Raw genomic sequence first — 19,892 nt, 5'->3', positions numbered from 1 at the left:
GCTTTGAGTTAGGGCAGTCCAGAGAAGGAGAAAATTGGTTATTGTGCTGATATATTAGATGAAACTAGTAGCTTTTGCTGATGTAGTTTTCTTTATGTAGCTGAAAATCGGATTCACAATTTCACAATGACATACAGGTACAAAATGAATTTTTTTTCGTTTTTTTTTTTTGGCCAGATTGGTATATATATGTTCTTAGAGTTGGATCCGTTTTATATATTTCAGTAAAGGCTGACTAGAGTTTTTGTTTTTGTTTTTTTTAACCATAAATACTGTCATTTGTGGAAAAAAAAAATGGCTTGGGAGTTAGAACAATAATGGATTCTTTAAACAAAGGAGAGACCAAATTGTTGGCTCAAGTACTGGTATAGGAGATTTCAGCACTAAGTTGACTAAGAAAAGACTGAATTTCAAAAAAAAAAAACAAACATGGACTTTTGTTGCAAAATACACACTGTGGTGCCCTAGTATGAGTTTGAATTATTGGGCCACCAATGTTACTAGTTCAGGTTTGTCTTACGCTAGCTACATAACCTTATTTTATTTTATTTTCATTTTTCCTTTTAACTTTTTCTTATACACATGGATTTTACTTAAGGCATGGCTACCTGGTCATGTAGGTAGAAGAAAGGGATATTGAAATTTATTTTCTCTTCATATGGCTATTGGGGGATATGAGGAGTATATGGATTTTAAAGGACGAGAATGGTGAAGATAGATGTGGAGTCATCAGAATAACAAGAGCGCGATTCTAATCTCAAACCTTCAGCAGACAGGTACATTTTTTTTATTTTTTTATTTGAAGCTTATTTAGGTGGTTTGGATTTTGATTTGCTATATACAATTAAAATTATTAAAATGTTGTAAAGAAGAATGGGTGAAGCCCACATAGCCAACTAACATTCAAGTTCAACACAAAATCAAACCACACACCCACCAAACCAAACCACACACCTACCAAACCATATCACACACCCACCAAACCAAGCCATTTGCTTTGCCTATAAATAGGCATTATATTTGCTTGTAATGTGTGATAAAAATGAGAGAAGAGGAAGAGAAGGAAGAAAGAGGGTGAGTGAGTGAAGAGAAAGAGAGCAGAGAGAAATTCTCCTAGAGAGAAAATTCAGTGAGCCATACATATTGTAAACACTAAAGTTGTAGCCCTATTATTTTATATAGTGAAAAGTTACTGCTGCTGCTCTCCGAGGACGTAGGCATAGCCGAACCTCGTTAAATGCTGTGTCTCATCTACTTTACGTGCAGCTCAATATTCGCACATATCCCAGTTCATTTTATAACACGTTATCAGCACGAGAAGCTCTCAGGTATAATTTTTGTGCTGCACTATTATCTATACTACTAACCATTATGTTGATGTAAGGAAGAAAAGTAGTGGAGGAGTTGTGGTCTGCTAGAGAGATATACGAGCAAACCAACTGGAAGGATAAGCTCCCTGCCTCTTACTTTTTCTATTATTTTATTATTTCTCCACACAATTTAATACTCATACTAACATCCAAAGCTAGTGAAATTTGCAGGTGAAAAGAAGAAAAGCCAACATGATATGTCTAGCTTTCACTAATATATCAGTATAATAATATTATATTATTTGATTGTGGTGTTGATATGAACCCACAAATAATTGTCTTTACTTTATCCATATATATGGTAATTATATGGACTGTTTCACCTCCTATATTTTTTTGTGGTGGTTTTATCCACACACTTATTTTATTTACTGTATGGTGTAGGTTTATTACCCATACAACATTATCTATTTAAAAGGGTGGTGCGGGTTTATCGTCCACGCCTTTACTTTTATTTAAATGTATGGAGCAGAATTAGTGCCCATACAAGCACGTTTACTTTATCGCAAATTTACTTTTACTTAAAGTATGATGTGGAATTAACCCTCATACTTTATGAATTTACTTTACCGCACATTTAATTTTATTTAAGGTATGGTGCGGGATTAACATCCATACAACAAGCAATTTAATTTATGAATTTACTTTACCGCACATTTAATTTTATTTAAGGTATGGTGCGGGATTAACGTCCATACAACAAGCAATTTAATTTATGAATTTATTTTACCGCACATTTACATTTATTTAAAGTATGGTGCGGGTTTATCGTCCATACCAGTAATTTATTTACCAGTAATTTATTTTATGGATTAATTGTGCTGTATGATGAGTTTTTACAGTATGCAGATCAGGACCAGAAGTTCCTTGATCCTCATCATACAATTACATCAGGACTTGAAGATCCTTGATGATGATATTGATATGAGAGCTGGCAGTCTCTCCGGTACTATACTTGTAAACAAGAGATCGGACTTGAAGATCCTTGATCCTTGACATGTAAATAAGGACCTAGAGTTCCTTGATGATGTAATAGTACCGTATTGGTTAAAAGTGCCGTACACATGAATAATAACTGTACTGGCAAATGTACTGCACACATGAATAGATATGTATTCATGACTTGATGAATAGTACTATTCACATGAATAGTGACGTATGCATAAATATTAACCATTTTGGGTAAACCGTCACTATATACAAAAGGGAACCTGCAGTTCCTTAAACTCATGGATGAGCAATTAAATGAGATGCCAGAAGTTTCTCAAAATATGGACAATTATGTAAGGACTTGAAGTCCCGAAATATGTACAGAAAATTGTAAAAATATCCATACCATGAGAATATGTGATTTTGGCCTGAAGTTCAAAATCTAACAGTGTTGAGAACCTAAAGTTCCAACAGTTAAATGGACAACCCTTGAGGTATTATTGCAAATTGTGGTACACCACATATTTCTTTGGCATAAGAGAATGATGAATTTAATAAAGTTCGATTCTGTTATAATCACCTCAAGGAAGAAATATATTTTGTGAATTCCGGTTGTTAAAAATACACCGTGAAATGGATAATATCAGTATAAACCTCAAATAATGAATTGAGGCTCCCCACATATTTTGTTATATCTGGGCCGGAAGCCCATGGATCCAAATATATGAGAGATCCTGAACTTGAAGTTGTGGGTATATAGTAGTTAATGCTCTTCACTACTATATTGTGATATTAGCGTGGCTTTTACTCAATCCATATTTCATGTCCATTTGAAAAGGGCGAATAAATTCTGAGTTTGTGTTTAGCCCGGGCCAAAAGTTACGGGCTCACATGCATTGAAATATGAAATTTGGGAGAGTCGATGTGGTTATTTGAACCTATAAGGCACAAGGTTCCAAACCGTCATTTTGAAAAGACGTAAAAACCACATGTGCAAGTTTAAGAATGTGCGCAATTATTATAACAGGAAAGGGCATACAATAGATAGATTTTTTCCACCTGCAATGAAGGTGCAGGCCCTGTAAAATCTATAAAATTACATTATGTTCTGGAAGCCTCTGAAGGAAGAGGACGACGCCTCTTAAGCTTAGCCATGAGCCTCTCGTGGTCTCCCAAAATTCTTTCATTTGAGACCTGCAGCATGTCTAGCCTTCTCAGTGTATCAACGGAGTACGAACTCACCAGTTTCAACAAGGCATTATTCTCTCCTTTAAGTTTCTCAACCTCTTGTTGAGACTCATGAAGCATTCTTTGAAGAGACGAATTTTCAGTTGTTAGCTTCTGAACCTCGTTTGCTCTAGCACGCAAACGATCAGCCATGTTAGAAACAGAAGCAGCACTCTGAATGCTAAAAGCCATTGAGTCATCAATAGCCTCTTCCTCAGACCTCCCTGTCAACAACATTTCATCCATTGGAGTAATGAAATTCCTAGCTACTATGACAGCAGTAGCATCATTCATCATCACAGAATCATTAACTGTGAGATGACGATTTTGGGATACAAAGGATGGACGCCAAACTTTGGCGTCACTGGTTGTTGTGGGAGCATCATTTAAATTGAAATAATTTGGGCAGGAAGAAGAGGAAGCCATTTTAAGAAGGTTTTGAAGAAAGTCTTACAAAAACTAAAGTTTCAGAAAATGAAGGAAGTTGAGTTGAAACGCAGTTGCTCCAATCAAGTTTTGCAAAGGCAATATCTATAGACGAAAATGTGGCAACATTTCCAGGATCCCAATATCTTCTCGAATCCCCATATTATCTTTTTCTTTCCCAGAGTCCAAAACTTCACGTGGCCTCTAATAATGCCTGTCGGCACTTTCGGCGTTTTCAAGTATTATTTTCGTCAAAGCCGATCTTGCTTTACGGATTTCACGGAGCTACTTTTTCAAAAGTATCCCGAGAATCTCGCAATTTTCCTATGGTTAATTTGAAATTCACCGGTTCTACCTATTCATTGTATTTGTGTATAAATGTGTTACTAACGAAATTTTCTTTGCAGAAGACATCCAGTTTTCTCCATACCTAGTGATGCGATATCTACTTGTTTTTCTTATCAGTAAGCACTCAATATGCCCGAGAAGCAAGACTATCTCTGATCATCCATTCAGGAAGCGAGACTATCCCTGATCACGTTTTCGCTACATCAGGGAACTGTGAAGGCGACCTTATGCTCTAATCTCCTGAGGTCCTTCTAGACTAGGAGAAATGAGAGCTTGTTGTTTGCTCCCACCAGCTTCCTTCCTTGATTGCTTACCTTACCTTGCAATCAATATCACAATTTTTGTATCTTTTTTTTCTTTTTATAACTCTCTGTTCATAAGGGATTTTATTTCTTTAGAATGAACATCCGAAGAAAGAATCCATGCAGTGATCCTAACTTTGAGGGTTATTTGTTTTTGACAGAGAGAAAAATTGTGACTTTTGCTCTTGCAGGATATAACTAGATCATCAAGCGCTACTTTATATTTACTGGGCCGATATGAGCTTGAATGATACTTGAGAAAAGTTTCTCCCACCTAAGGATGTAAGCAATACTTGTGTTATTTTATGCTTATATACTTATTTGATATTTTATCTTGAAAGGTAACCAAATGGGGAGATAAGTCCGTTCCAAAAGAATGGCTTGTATGTATCCATGAATTATTAATGCAAATTTTACAGATTGCAAGTTGGATACATTGATAATACACTGCACAGATTAAAGTCTCATAAGAACAAAATATGGGTATAGCAGTGATCAATATGATGCACGCTTGTTGCGTAGCAAATGATGTGGATTGAAGTCCCGAAAGGACAATCCTTTGACATGTCAATATTGATATTGTGCACGCCTAATGCGTAGCAAATTGTATGGGTTAAAGTCCCAGAAATTAATTGACATGTATGTATTAATCTGTGGCATGCCTGCAGCATGACAGATATATGGGTTCTAAATGTTCCAACTCCCTAAATGGAGATTATCCACGCCCTACTATAAAATAACGCTCCATTGGAGGTTATAATCCACATTCTCACATAATAAAAGCCCCCTGCAGTGGCTTGGGTACCCAAAAGCAAAGAAATGCTTATAATTGATGTATGCGCATGCACATGAGAATGGTGGGATCATGAATTGATGAATGACAAATTTTGATTTTGGAGTAGCTACTCAAATCATCAATGGGCTGTGTTGATTGGAACCACGTTCAATTATTAAATGTCGACAATATCATTGGCCAAAATGGAATGAGGTAATTCCATTATAGATAAGAATGAACGTGAAAGAACAAACCCACAGTACGAACCCCAAAATTTGTTAATACTGAAAGTTATACTTGGGTGTTCGGAATAAAAGGGAATATACCTACTTTGTATGACACAATGTTTTTGGCATAAACAAGGAATGTTGGGTTTTCTCCATATTTACAAATTCAATTGTGCCCCCTTATTGCACATTTACGGAGACCAACATGTTATCTTTAAAGGTTATTAAAGGCACGGAGCATATTGCCAGAAGCGATTTCCTAAAGATGTATAAATAGCTAGGTTAAAGCTATATAATGTGTCATAAAGTTTAATCCCTTTAAACAAAATCCTTGAAAGGATTGAAATTGCATGAAGCAAGTCCCTGAATGACATGTGCCTGAAGCACAAAATCTGTACTCAATGTTAATGTGCATAAATTGCCTCAGTGAGTATATTGATTATAATGTGTTTGCAACACATTAAAGCTTCTCAAGAGTTCCAGAAATATTTGTCTCGACTTAAAGATCGAGCATTATGCCAACGAGATTCTTGCTTATACTAAGAAAGTATTGAAGCATTTTTATGAGGATTATCCGTTGGACACTTTAAGGATTTTCTGGAAGTATATTGGACCGGACATCATATTTTTCAGATAAGGCTCAACTCCATCACCATCATTTTGGGATGATGTGAGGTATATTTGATGCTATTTCCGCATAACACCATGTACGGGCATATTCTTTCAAGTGAACTTACAAATAGCCCAAGTTTTGTTGGAAACGCGGACTCTGAAAAATTTTATGATTTACATAGAGATAGCTCACTGGAAATATATTTACTTACTCAACTACGAGAATTATTAATGGCTACATCCTCCACTCACTCCGAAAGATTCTCACTCCAAAAGATAGTCATGAAGACATCAGGGGGAGATATTAATCAGGGGGAGCATCCAGAAGTATGCTATACAGATTGTTGTACTCTTCTTTCTTCCTTCCATCAGTTTTCTACCTCACTAGGTTTTCTCCAAGCAAGGTTTTAATGAGGCAACCAATCTAGGGACATGTGGTCTCCAAGGGGGAGTGTTGTAAAGAAGAATGGGTGAAGCCCACATAGCCAACTAACATTCAAGTTCAACACAAAATCAAACCACACACCCACCAAATCAAACCACACACCCACCAAACCAAACCACACACCTACCAAACCAATCACACACCCACCAAACCAAGCCATTTGCTTTGCCTATAAATAGGCATTATATTTGCTTGTAATGTGTGATGAAATGAGAGAAGAGGAAGAGAAGGAAGAAAGAGGGTGAGTGAGTGAAGAGAAAGAGAGCAGAGAGAAATTCTCATAGAGAGAAAAATACATATTGTAAACACTAAAGTTGTAGCCATATTATTTTATAGTGAAAAGTTACTGCTGCTGCTCTCCGAGGACGTAGGCATAGCCGAACCTCGTTAAATGTTGTGTCTCATCTACTTTACGTACAGCTCAATATTCGCTCATATCCCAGTTCATTTTATAACAATCACATATTTATTTGCAAGTTGAATTGTGACATAAGAGGTCATTCAAACAAGTGTCAACAAGAACTGCTGCACTTATCAAATATGGGAAATCAATTCTCATTCCAAAACTCCATCTCTCACCGACCAAACTTACCAAACATGATAAATTAATTTCCATTTCAAAACTCTATTTCCCACAAACCAAACGCCCTGAGAGTAAAAAATGTTCAATAAAAATTGAGAAATCTTATACATGGTTTAGAAATTGTATAGTGTTTGCAAGGGCCTTCACTCTAAAAAGAAAAAAGAAAAAGAAAAGATTTTATCTCAAAAGAAACAAGAAATTGAAAAGGTCTTAAAAAGGAAAATCCGCCAGTTGGCTTAACTTCAAACCAGAAGTTGGGGTATCTCTGCACTCGGAGAATGCAGTCTCCCGTCGTGGCCACCAAATTCCATTGCACAAAATCTGCAATTTGCAGCACTGGCCACTGCAAGAAGAGAACCACCACCTTCCACTTCAAATTCACACGTTCCTCTACTTTTCGAATACAAAGATTCAACTTAGCTTGCCATAACCGAAACCCAGAGAACCATTTGGTCTCTCCATGGTCTTCCGCCATTTTTCCAAGGTCAGTAACCTTCAAGACCTCACCTTTTTCCATATTTCAATACTGGGCTGCTAATATTCCAGTTCAATTACCAGTACTTGTTGACCCTCGAAGTGAAAATGGTAGTGGGCAATGGCTGATTAATGCATTCTTTCTAGGGGCATAAGGAATTGCACAGAATGTATCAATGTTTCATGGAGATGGGTTTCTCAGGTCATCTCTTTTTACTTGTTCTGTCTAAATCTTGTCGCTGATGCTGTGGCAATTGACTATCCATCTCCTTCTTTTGTGTATGCTTGTGAAGATGTTAACAATTACTATGCCAATGCGGATCATTTAGAGGGTAAATCACTCAAGAAAAAACTGAATTCCATCATAGCCAGGCACCAATCTTTATCCTACAGAGAGGTATTTAGCATTCACTACTGTAACTGTTCTGTTGCTACTAATAGTACAACTAATATGTGTCTTAAATTTTCAGTCTGGTTTGGTGCTTCTTTCAAGAAGCCTGACTTAATGGTTTATGGAAATAGGTGTGGAATGCCCTCAAGCTTCTTGATGCTTCGGATGTTGACAACCCCAAAGCTTCGTCAGGAATGTATGTTTTTATCAAAGCTGAATACTGCTTTTGGTAGTTCTATTTGTATTATTGCATTTACCCTGTAACTCTTTACCAATTTGCCGACAAATGTTTTTATGCAGAGTTGAAATTTACTCCTTGAGGGTTGTACCCAAGTCGTTAGCTGGAAAGCCTGAAGGATGGAATAGTGAGTCAACTGCTCAGATTCACTGCAGCTTGTGCGATTTTGTTGTTGGTTTCTTACACTTATGTATTTTGATTTTTCAACACTCGTGCCTATACTTCTAATGATTAGTGCTTCAGCTAATGAATTTGCTACATCTCCACCTTGTATAGTTTACTACCCCATAATCTTCATGTTTCCATGACAAATATAATTTAAAAAAGATATTTATTGTTTTTGAAATGTCGAAACTTCAAATAGAGAACATTAATGAAGGCTATATAAATTTCAATATGTAAGGAGGAAATATCCTAGATTGCTTAATCCAACTAATTTAAGTGTTAATTGACACAATTTTGGCTTAAAATCTCGGTTTAGATACTGGTTTCATTTTTTGGTTTCTAACATGTTCAACTGAAATGTTGTTCGTTTTGCAGTTTTGTTGTTGTTGTCAGCCTTCTTTGAATTTGCTTTTGTTTTCTGTGGTTTGTACTTTATTATAGTTGTGGCTGCTTATTTTTACTCTGCAAGATATAAAAATCTCCAAGCTCTAGTTTACCTTTTTTCTTTTTGAGAGAAATTAATGTAATGCTGCTGTTTTCTAGGGGAGCATCTATGGCCTCGTTCTTATGGGTTAAAAGATGGTCCATCCTTGACTGATTTACACAACATTCGCCCAGCAGATGTGAATGGTAGATGGGTTACTGCCTCTACGTATGTGAAAAGTAGATCTCTTATATTTTGATGTAAAATAGTTGAAGTTTCTTGCAGTCAATTCATCCAGGGGAAACAAATACTACGGAGAATGCGATGTTTACTCAACTAAGTGTTTGAAGCCAGCAAACAAAGAAGCTGCTTTGGACACGGAAACTGACAAGGACAGATGGGCACCACCTAAACAGGTTTTTTTTAACTATATTTTGGCACATCAATTCTTTTAATGTCCATCTGCTACCCTTTGTCACGTTCTTTTTGGATTTCTGATTGTTGTCACTCTGTTTGGGCAAGAAAGTTACTGTTTAGTTTAAATCTCTTTGCAGTCAGTTTCATATGCATTATCACTAAACTGAATTTGTGTTTCATGCCACTTCAGCATAGAGGAGATATTGCAAGGGCGCTGATGTACATGGCAGTATGTTACGGGTTTCGTCAACCAGATGGAGGCCCAGCTCTTCACCTTTCAGATTCTCCAAAAAGTTGTAAGTTTAAGGGAAAAAAGTTAAACCTTTGAGTAGTTTGAGTGTGATTCTCTTCCTGCTGTAACTGTTGATCTTAAGTCTGCATTAGAGACGACCGGGGAAGGTAGACATGCTGTAACCGATTGTTGAACAAAAAATTCCTTCTTTAAAATCATCCTGATTTTCAGACTTTTTCAACATCCATTAGAAGAAGTGCTGACCATTTCCTAGTTGTGTAAAGAAGCCTCTATGTACTTATCACCAAAAAACCAGGCTCTAAGTCTATGTTATACTTGCCGTGTACTTGTTGTGGCTACCCCAATCGTAGCTTTCACCCGTCCCCCAAGATGTGCTGTATTATGCGCCTAGTCAACTCCGATTGATTTGAATCACTTATTACAATCTCATTTTATATCAATACGGTGATTCGTAGCCTCTTGTGGTCTTACCAGAAGCGCTTTTGGCAAAAAGTTGGGAGGCATAGATTTAAAATCCATGAACTTCATTAGAGTTCAATTTAGTGTTTTGTTTGGTCTTCTTTCTAATTCATGAAAATTTTGAAGTCTGTGAAAATTGAGATTTAAACCTATCTGTCATATCGCATCCCATGCCCAAAGAAATAAACCACTGCTATTTCACAAACTCCTTGCCACCTAGCAAGCCCACTTCAAAATCCTCTTTGCCCCTGCTTTCATTTCTACCTTTTAAGCCATCAATAGGCTCCTCCACTTGGTACCTCACTTACGGCTGCCACCACTGCAGTCAAATACTTTATTAGGAAATTTGCTGCCACTGTCACAGGTCACCTGGTTTGCTGCTGTACTGTGCCCACGATGAACAAGTTCTTGATGCCCATTTCCACTCCAGCTACAGCTCTCTAAGTTCCTACTAAGGTCTTGTCTTTATCATGCAACTATTGTTACCATGCCTCCAACATTATTGCGGTTTCACTGTTGCATCTTCATAGACCATATATGACTCGAAAGGTTGAGCCATTTTATATGATACTAAAGTGGCTAAGATTACATATCAATGTTGGGGCAGGAATGTGGTTTATAGTTGGCTTTTTTGAGTTCATTCTTGCATCCAATATTCTCTTATTAGTCGAGAATTATGACTGCCTAGCTGCTTTGAGCATAGATCTTGATTGCTTGAACTTTTTGGGTGCATGTGGTAGCAGCAACTAGTGAGATGGGACTACTTTCTACATTGTTAAAGTGGAATGAGATTGACCCACCTTCAAGAGAAGAGAAGTTGAGAAATGAAAGAGTCTGCAAGTTTTATCAGCACAATAGAAATCCTTTTGTTGATCATCCAGAATATGCAAGTCTCATATGGGAAGAACGCAGTTCTCTTCGTCTTCCAAGGAGTCATGAAATTCACAACAAAAGACAGTTCAAGACAAGGTATCAATTCTTCAAATGCATTTACTTTTTTAATCTGATAAATGAATAAAAATTATTATAAATAACTCTTACAGATACAAGGGGATGATGTCTAAAGTTGTTGTTTGGGTGCTCCAGGAAACATGAGCAGCCGATCCTCAGTTGACGGGGTTCAAGCCTTCAAGGAAAGACATGGTGGAATTGCTATGACAGGCACGAAACAATTTTAGTTCATAAGCCTTGCTTTAGGGGATGGTAGCCAGAAAGGTTTTTTCCATGGCCTGTGGTGCTGCGACGTGCGTGTCAAACTATCATTTCATAAGTTTTAGGTGAAATCCCTTGTTATTATTGTTACTGTTGTTTTAGCGTGGTCATTACATTTTCTCTTTTGCAGGTAGATGGATTGCCTGAACCACATGAATGCTTGCTTGTCCATAGAAAAAAAACAGGATTGTGAATTGGTGAATTGAGCCTGGACAATATAATTAAACATAACCCTTTAAGTTATGATTTTAGTTGTACACTTGATATCATGTATTTGCAGAATATGTGAAACCATAAGAAATTTTTACATGGACCCTCCGTTGCTGCCTGTCATTATGTTGCTTATACACTCTAGTCATCCAAAATAGGGATCAAGAATTTCGGGATCACTTCAATCCTTGTGAATGTTATGATTTGCTAGTTGTACACAATCAATTGTTCATTAATCTGGTGGCACAAATGTTATGCCATGCCATGTAAGTACAAATGCAATTCCTCTTGTAAGCATAACAAAAAATCATGCAATATTTTTGAGTTTTACATTTGGCTATATACTAAAAAGGATTTAAGACTTATCAACTAGTTTTTTTGTTTGTTTTTAGTACAAGCGATTTGGGGAGGGGGGTTTACACAAATATTTATTGGGTGTCTGAGGGTTTTGAATCTCTGCCTACATGGTTGGAGGTGAAAGAGCTCAACTAACTGAGCTGTAGCCTATTGGCATCTACTAGTTATTAATTTAGTAATATTTCTCTTTTTATAATAGTGAAAGAGGTAAAGTTCGAATTCATTTTGATTGATTGAAAAAAATATTAAGATTTAAATGAGAGCTAAAGTAGCCCCTTTTGGGAGAGGCGTTCGGTCGGAACAAAAAATATCATAGTAACCCAGTTCATTGCGTAATAATTACTTTACTATAATAATTGATGTTCATGGACAGCTGCAATGGTTGTTGGTAATTTGAAATTGGAGCTAGAAACCATACAAAAAAATGTATAATACTCTCTACAAAATGGAAAGAAAAAAAAATTCAAAACTCTGGTTTGATGGCTTTATTCAAATTTATGTTTGGTGAGTATATGTGGTTAGGCCAGTTGGTAAGACAGTGTGTCCGCTCACTTTCACCAAAGTTCATTTGGCCGAAAAGAGGCAGTCATGAACCATGGTTGTTTAATCCCGGGCCTCCTTATTAGTAGCACACAGAAATGCTAATATTAAATATTATTGTTGGTAAATTCTTTTTTTCTTTGATCAAATTATTGGTCAGTAGTTAATTATGCGATGCAAATGATTGAGCTTGTCGTTTGGCAATGGCAAGAAGAACACTCGTGCGCCCATAAGTGACCAAAAACTACATGTTGTAATGTCCGAAATTCCATTCCTTCGATTACTCCTATGTTACACCATTGTATTCTATTACACTATGTCTCTCCTTGTCTTTCTTTTTTCCCCCAAGCGTTTTCCAACGCAAGAAAATCAATAAACAAAAAAACCAAACAACAAGAAAGAGAAGAAAGAGAAGAAAGAGAGAGAGAACAATGGATGGTTCTAGCTGCTGTTGCTGTTCTTGTTGTTGTTTAAGCTGCTAGCAATAGCAGCAAAACCAAGACCACATTTCCATTGTTGTCTCTGACTCTCTGCTGCAGCCTACACCCATTAATTGTTCACTTCAAGCTATAAACTAAACAATGACTGGCCGAGGACTACTAGGTAAGGATTGCTTCACTGCAAAAACAATGTTCTTCATCCTCATATCTGATTGTGGCTTGATCGTTATGTAAAATTGTAAAAACCATGCTGAGGTTCCAACCCGAAAATCTATTGGTAATGATGAGGGAGATGCAACTCCCTATAAGCCCTTGCAAGGTTTCTTAACTTTCCTATGCGGGACTATATCCACACACGAACTACTAAAACAGTTTTCCAATTTTTTGTAGTTGCAGTGGCGTCTCCAGGAACCTCTATGGAGATGAACTCCACTTCTAAGCCGCCGTCTCCAGCGCTGTTCTTTTTCCTCGGAGGGATAGTCATGCTCATAATTTTGCTAGTTCTGATATTCGTGTTTCGGAAACTGATCAAACCAGAAGAGCTTAAGAAATTGGTGGCACGAGCCAGAAGGCAGCCAGGTTGTGCTACAGATTAATTTCAAAAAATAACAACCAAGATTTTGGTAAGACCTCAATTGTAATATTTTTCTTTCTGTCTTAATGCAGAATCCAAAGATTTGTTCAGTGGGAACCTTCGAACAATAAGCTATTTCGACTTCCGGACATTGAAGATGGCAACCAAGAACTTTCATCCTGGTAATCTCCTTGGAGTAGGTGGATTTGGCCCTGTCTATCGGGTACTATTACTGAATCTATGGCAACCAATGGTGTTTTGTTTTTTGTTTTTTGTTTTTTTTCCCTGAACCTGCAAGTTTGAGAGAGTCATCCAACCCACAAGTTTCTACATATAACTTCATTAACTCATAAGATTTTTAAAATGTCTCAATAGTGTAGAAGCAAGGCTGCTTAACTTTTCAAAATCAAATATTAAGATTCATTTAATACATATGATATGATAAGTTGAAATGACAATATACTTGGAAAAAATAAAAATGAAACTTCTGGTGCTTTCTGCGCCTTTATATGTTCATCACCATTCTGTTCGGAGTTGGAAGAACACATTCTTGGGATTTTGAGGAACAGATGGGAGTCCTTCATTTCTAAATCTCTATCTATCTTTTTGTCAGGGAAAACTAGGAGATGGGAGGCTAATTGCTGCTAAGAAATTGTGCCTTGACAAATCTCAACAAGGAGAATCAGAATTTCTTACAGAGGTAAAGTTGATCACTAGCGTTCAGCACAGGAACTTGGTTCGTCTTATCGGATGTTGCTCAGATGGGCCTCAACGGCTGCTTGTGTATGAATACATGAAAAACAGGAGCTTGGACCTCATAGTATATGGTATAACTTCTTGAATACTTTGCATTCTATGCATTTATATATTAGTGGTATCCACTTGCCACTTAACAAAGTTTTTTCCCATCACACAAAAATTTAAAAAGTAAGCAGACAGATGTAAGAAACTAAAATAATTCTTTTGCTCTTAGCATAGGATGATTCATATGTACGTAAATGTAATTCCTTTGATCTTCATAAATGGAGAAGGAAATTTGTAGGTAATGATTAGCCATCATCAGGGATTCAGGGTCCTCAAAAACTGCATGTAAATGTACAATCTGCCGCCAAACCTGAATTTCCAACTTTGATGTGAAAATGTTAGCTTTTGTTCAGGATGTACCACTCCAACAGTTTCGAGACTCAGTTTTCTGTTTTGTTATCTGATATGATGTTGGAAGAGTTGTTTACTCCTGAAATTTTTCTGAGGATATATTTTCTGGGAATTCATAATGCCCTATCAGATTGCTGAGTCAAGTGTACGCTATTTTCTTCTTCGAAAGCAATCTCTATTTCTGAACAATCCATCTAAATGTGAAGGTTACTTATTTTTACTAATGAATTGTCAATCATTTTGTTCTGCAAACATGTTTCAAAGGCTGATTTTCTGATCTCATGTCCAAGATCTACTTCCTTCGATCAGCAGATTAACTGAAACTTGACACTTAGACATAGTGCAATAAATCATTGAACTTTGATGATTACTTATAACTCTTCTTAATGGAAAACAGGAAAAAGTGATCGGTTCCTGAACTGGAGCACCAGGTTCCAGATAATTGTGGGTATTGCTCGAGGTTTACAGTATCTGCATGAGGATTCTCCCCTAAGAATTATCCACAGAGATATCAAGGCAAGCAACATTCTTCTTGATGAGAAATACCAACCAAAGATTGGAGATTTTGGGCTGGCTAGGTTCTTCCCTGAAGACCAAGCTTATCTCAGTACAACATTTGCTGGAACTTTGTAAGTCCTTCACCTAATATATTATTCCATAAGGCCCCTTCATGAGTCATTGATTAGACGGCACGTTGTATACATTTGTTCAAGATTTGGTAATGCACATTAGACCTTTTCTCCCATGGGCAAAGGAAGAAAGAAAGAAAAAAGAGAAAGCATAATTATTCCTTTTGGAAGAAAAATACTGTTATGTACCACAAGAATCACAATCGCGAGGTCTTGTATGCCTCTACTGCGCACCATTACCGGAACTGGTTTAGTTCCTTCACTGCTGCTGGTTATAGTTATTTTCACAAACATGCTGCCACCGGTTTTGTTATTTTCACAACTATAGAGCCAAGGATAAACAGATTAAAGAAAAATTGCTTGCACTTCAGTCATTTATGTGTTCAAAAGTAAATTTCTAGTATTCACCACATGTTTAAGATGTTTTAGAAGATTTTACGTCATCAGAGTAAGTCCATCTGGTGATGATTTTAAGTAGATGCGGAAATTATGCTTTAGATGCATGTTGGGATGACACAATTTGCTTGCAGTCCAGAAACTGGTGGACAAACTGAAAAAAAGGCCTTAAGAATATTCTTCTCTGTTTTTCCTTCTTTTTTTAACTGTCTCTTTTCTGCTTGTGCAGGGGTTATACAGCACCGGAATATGCTATTAGAGGAGAATTGTCCGAAAAGGCAGACATATATAGTTTTGGAGTTCTTGTGCTTGAAATAATTAGCGGAAGAAAAAACACAGATCTCACTTTACCATCAGAAATGCAATACCTCCCTGAATATGTAGGCCTTCTATCCTTCATCAATTATTACTTATACAGCAATTCAATGATTCTTTTAGCATAGTTGGAATTCTTGCCACTGACCATTTCACTTATTAATTTAGGCATGGAAGTTATTCGAGACGTCAAATGTGATCGAGCTAGTAGATCCAAAATTGCATGAAAATGGATTTGTGGAAAGGGATGTTTTGCAAGCAATCCAAGTTGCCTTCTTATGTCTTCAGCCTCATGCAAATCTGAGACCCCCAATGTCAGAGGTTGTAGCAATGCTAACTTGCAAAGTTGAAATGATTGGAACACCTATGAAACCTGCCTTCTTAGAACGAAGACGCACGAAAGATCAGAACCTTTCTTGGGATACAATATCTGAGGTCTTCCCTTCTCCCTTTCAGAGTGAATCTACCTCATTACCTAAACCACCAACTTGAGGGCCGTTTCCTGTCTTGCAAGGAAAGTCAAAATGGTATGAGGGCTTCATGCACACTGTAAAACTTCAAATGTAGCTACAAATTATTGATTTTTTTTTTTTTTTGGTTCTCTCATCCCTAAGTTTTCACACATGTCTATTTAATCTTTAATTTTTTAGAAAAATGGGGTTACTTGGTGGTACATATTTTGTTACTTGCATATGGGAGATTTGAAAGATGTTACATGTTAAGGAGTGAAGATTGAAGAACCACTTTTGAGAAGCTCAGAACATATGTTTTAGCTTCCTATGTAAAAATTAGAGTTTTTAACAATCATTTGAGACATTCTTAGATTCAAAATTCTTCCTAAGCAGGATGGCTTGCAATCTTAGTTTGGAATATCTATTTTGAAAATCATTTAGCAGCTTTCTATTTAAGCTCAATGACTAAGTCAATAATTTGTATGTAGATAATCTTATGTCTGACTAGGGTTGATTTTTGTTGGTGTTGTAAACATCATGGCTAAAAAATCTACAGTATTTTGCCAAAGTTAGTGTTTGAAAATGTAGAGATCCTGGTCTGAGAAATAAAGTTTAGCCCAATTGCAGCTTTTTCTTGTTCCTCGCACCAAATTAGTAATTGGGGGGCTTCCTTTTTGTAAAAAAGAAAGCATTATCAAAGCTTATTGTCACCTACAGTCTGACATTCAGCAAAAAGACCAACTGTCTGACCAGGCGTCCCTTTCCCTACACACTACTCTACACTAAATTGTAGCCAAACGAAACACAAAAAAAAACGAAACACAACGCAAAATTCACATCATGCAAAGATTTATATATATTTTATTTATTCAAAAATTACCGTCAATTCATAAATTTCGAACTCAAGGCATCTTTTAATAAAATAAAAATTAAATAATTGATGTGACAAATATTGTTCCGTAGTCCATGAATTCCATCTCTTTTTTTAGTTTAAGCAATATTGGTGGAGGGAGATTTGAGCACATGACTTCCGAATGCAGGAGTTGTAATTACTTTTAATCACTTGAGTTATAAACATCTTACAAATTCTGTCTCTTTAAATAGCATTATAGATGACATCTCTGACATATAAATCCATTTTGACTCACTTGGATTAAAATTAGTTTTACTGTAGTTAAGTTCATCCATTTATGTAGGTGATTATGAAAAAAAACAAAGCAAAAGAACATTGGAACCCAATAACACAATCATAACCAAATCATGTTCTCTCTCTCCCCTTGATTTTAAATAGGTGTTCAACTCCGTTACACGAACCCCAACATCCTCCTCTCTGTCAAACCCAAACCTTGACTTTTCCCTCTGCACCATGCGCACCCCCATACCCCACTGCTGTCCCCGCCACTGCTGCGCCTTGTTTAGAGGGATACGACCTAATGTCCCCGCCACTGCTGTGCCTTGTTTAGAGGGATACGAGGGATACGACCTAATGTCCCCGCCACTTGTGTGCCTTGTTTAGAGGGATACGACCTAATATAGCCTCACAGAGACAATGAGGGAGGAGGACGAAAGAGAGAAATTTCACACGAAAAAATTGCAAAACGAAAACGACAAAAGAATAAGACAAACCAAGAGAAGGTGAAGAAAGATCTATGTGAGAGGAAAAAATTAGCTTTGAATTTAATGAAGGCTGGCACGTTGAGCAGCTGATACAGAGAAATTAATCCTTTTATCACACAAAGTTTTTAATTAATGAAGTTTTCCATTTCAGCATTTTTATTATTATAAATTTTTATATAATGCTGGCAATGGATCTAAACAGAAGCACTTCTTTTTCCTTAGAACAATATGCAGAAGCTCACTAATATCCTCCTCTTTCCCACATAAAGACATACAGATCATAAGAAACAAAACTCTCAGTTACTTATATCACTAACATTTTAGATAAACAAAAAGGAAATACAAATACAAATGGGAGAGAGAAGCTTCAATATAGAGGATGCCGATACTCCATATATGAAGGTATTAACTACTATTACATCAAGGCTGGCTATTTCTTCATCACATTTTTTTACCTGTTATGTAAGGGATTGGGACCAGTGGGAACAACCCTTTTGTTTTCTGAGGTGGTGTTCTTAGAGTTAGAGTGAAAAAAATAATCATAAAACTGGTGCCCCTTTGACTTGCAGTACTGGCTGAAATTTGCTGCTTCTGGCACTCTTCCATTTGATGATGAGCTCTTCATCCTCTTTCCAACATCATGATGATGATGATGATGATGATCAAAAGTAGTGAAAAAGCTGGACCTTGCAACTGCATTTGATCTAATACAAGCCAAAACCAAGAGGCACAAAAGTGTAATCTCAGCCAATCTCATTGCAACACAGTCACTGCTACTAGCTATATATAGCTGTTGAATTCACTGATGAGAGGAAAACTTGGGAACCATATATAAACCAGAGAAACCCAGAAGAGAACAAAGACAAATATACAAGAAAACCCACAAAAGCACATACAAAGGCAACCTTTGGGAGAGGGAGATAAAGAGGCAAAAGGAATGGGGGATTATGGTGATATATATATATATATCTTTTGAAGAGAAATACAAAGAGGGCTAATGAGAGGGGGATTTTAACAGGACATGCATTTACTAAGGGTATCTCAGGATATACAGTAAAAGACTAGTGTGATATATCAACATCTCTGTAGCTTTGAAGAACAGAAGAAAGCCTCTCACCAAACTTCATTAAATTCCTTTCTGCAGCATTCAAGTCATTGGCCATTCATTAATTAATAAATTATGACAGAATTAAACAAAACAGAATTCTTTTAAAACAAGTTTGAAGTTTTAAGTCAAAGGGGCTCTCACATCCCAAATTAAAAGCACAACATTCTTTTGCCTGCCTAGAGCTAAGCTATATATCATACATATTACATACCCTTTTGATTCCTTCCCCCAAGGCATGCAGTCCAAAGCTCTTTTGTGTTTTAGGAGAAACCCTCATCAGTCTCCATTGGACTCTTTCCTCCATGAGAGCTATTAAAGCCCTTGTGTCAAAAGCTGACACCCAGAGCAAAAGGAAAAACTGCAAATTAATGTTTTGTTGGGGACATGCAGATGCAGATATTAATTGATATAGGGTCTTATCAACCCAAAAAAAAAAAAAAAAAGATATAGGGTGATGAGATTGTGACCTGTTCTGATCACATTAACTTGTGAAGCACGTCATTTGCTAATTAGGGTTTCGCTTGAATTGATACATGATGAAATTTGTCAGGTTTTTTAGTTGCTATTTGGTTGTCTTTTGGGTGAATGGGGTGAGAAAGAGATACTCAGACAAACAACCTTGTAAACTGCAATGTATTCTACCGGTGCCCTTGCCGGAGTGCCAACAAGACTTAGACACTTGTCACTTCAATTAATCTTTAATTTACGTTATGGTTTCGTCGTGTCTTATCATTCATTTATTATACTTCTTGTTGACATAATAATAGAATGATAGGGGGGACAGTCATCACTAATTATCGCATATGTATGAAACTTACTGT

The 19,892-nt window shown here is 36.7% G+C and overlaps 2 protein-coding genes across 6 annotated transcripts; both read left to right on the top strand.

Annotated features, from left to right (window-relative positions):
- The first annotated feature begins 7,478 nt into the window (after positions 1-7,478).
- Positions 7,479-11,765, top strand: LOC117613957 (extracellular ribonuclease-like). Of its 5 annotated transcripts, none has more exons than XR_004583815.1 (10): positions 7,479-7,729; positions 7,867-8,116; positions 8,242-8,306; positions 8,411-8,475; positions 9,057-9,143; positions 9,223-9,353; positions 9,545-9,650; positions 10,807-11,035; positions 11,153-11,310; positions 11,409-11,765. XR_004583815.1 is itself a non-coding variant. In XM_034342591.1 (10 exons), the coding sequence occupies exons 1-9, from the start codon at positions 7,524-7,526 to the stop codon at positions 11,178-11,180; spliced, it is 1,167 nt and encodes a 388-aa protein (XP_034198482.1). In that variant the 5' UTR covers positions 7,479-7,523; the 3' UTR covers positions 11,181-11,227; positions 11,409-11,765. The 5 variants fall into 5 exon arrangements, 4 of the variants coding, with proteins under 4 accessions (XP_034198482.1, XP_034198483.1, XP_034198481.1 ...); XM_034342591.1 differs by having other exon boundaries at positions 11,153-11,227; XM_034342593.1 differs by having other exon boundaries at positions 7,592-7,729; positions 7,867-7,921; positions 8,013-8,116; positions 11,153-11,765.
- A 1,476-nt stretch (positions 11,766-13,241) lies between these two features.
- On the top strand, positions 13,242-16,386 carry LOC117626992 (putative serine/threonine-protein kinase). Its single transcript, XM_034358890.1, has 6 exons — positions 13,242-13,404; positions 13,492-13,622; positions 14,013-14,226; positions 14,952-15,183; positions 15,809-15,959; positions 16,063-16,386. Exons 1-6 carry the CDS (start codon positions 13,242-13,244, stop codon positions 16,384-16,386), a joined length of 1,215 nt encoding a protein of 404 aa, XP_034214781.1.
- The last annotated feature ends 3,506 nt before the right edge of the window (positions 16,387-19,892 follow it).

This window comes from Prunus dulcis, chromosome 1, assembly GCF_902201215.1.
Source record: "Prunus dulcis chromosome 1, ALMONDv2, whole genome shotgun sequence".
NCBI classification, from domain to species: domain Eukaryota; kingdom Viridiplantae; phylum Streptophyta; class Magnoliopsida; order Rosales; family Rosaceae; genus Prunus; species Prunus dulcis.
This window is presented reverse-complemented; position numbering and strand designations above follow the sequence as displayed.

What these genes read in the sequence shown, in the direction of transcription:
- LOC117626992 (XM_034358890.1), top strand. Translation starts at nt 13,242, where the DNA reads ATGGAGATGAACTCCACTTCTAAGCCGCCGTCTCCAGCGCTGTTCTTT. An exon ending in GATTTGGCCCTGTCTATCGG is followed by an intron (nt 13,623 to 14,012) that starts GTACTATTACTG and finishes TCTTTTTGTCAG; the next exon opens with GGAAAACTAGGAGATGGGAG. An exon ending in CTTGGACCTCATAGTATATG is followed by an intron (nt 14,227 to 14,951) that starts GTATAACTTCTT and finishes AATGGAAAACAG; the next exon opens with GAAAAAGTGATCGGTTCCTG.
- LOC117613957 (XM_034342591.1), top strand. Translation starts at nt 7,524, where the DNA reads ATGCAGTCTCCCGTCGTGGCCACCAAATTCCATTGCACAAAATCTGCA. An exon ending in AATCTTTATCCTACAGAGAG is followed by an intron (nt 8,117 to 8,241) that starts GTATTTAGCATT and finishes TTATGGAAATAG; the next exon opens with GTGTGGAATGCCCTCAAGCT. An exon ending in AAAAGACAGTTCAAGACAAG is followed by an intron (nt 11,036 to 11,152) that starts GTATCAATTCTT and finishes TGGGTGCTCCAG; the next exon opens with GAAACATGAGCAGCCGATCC.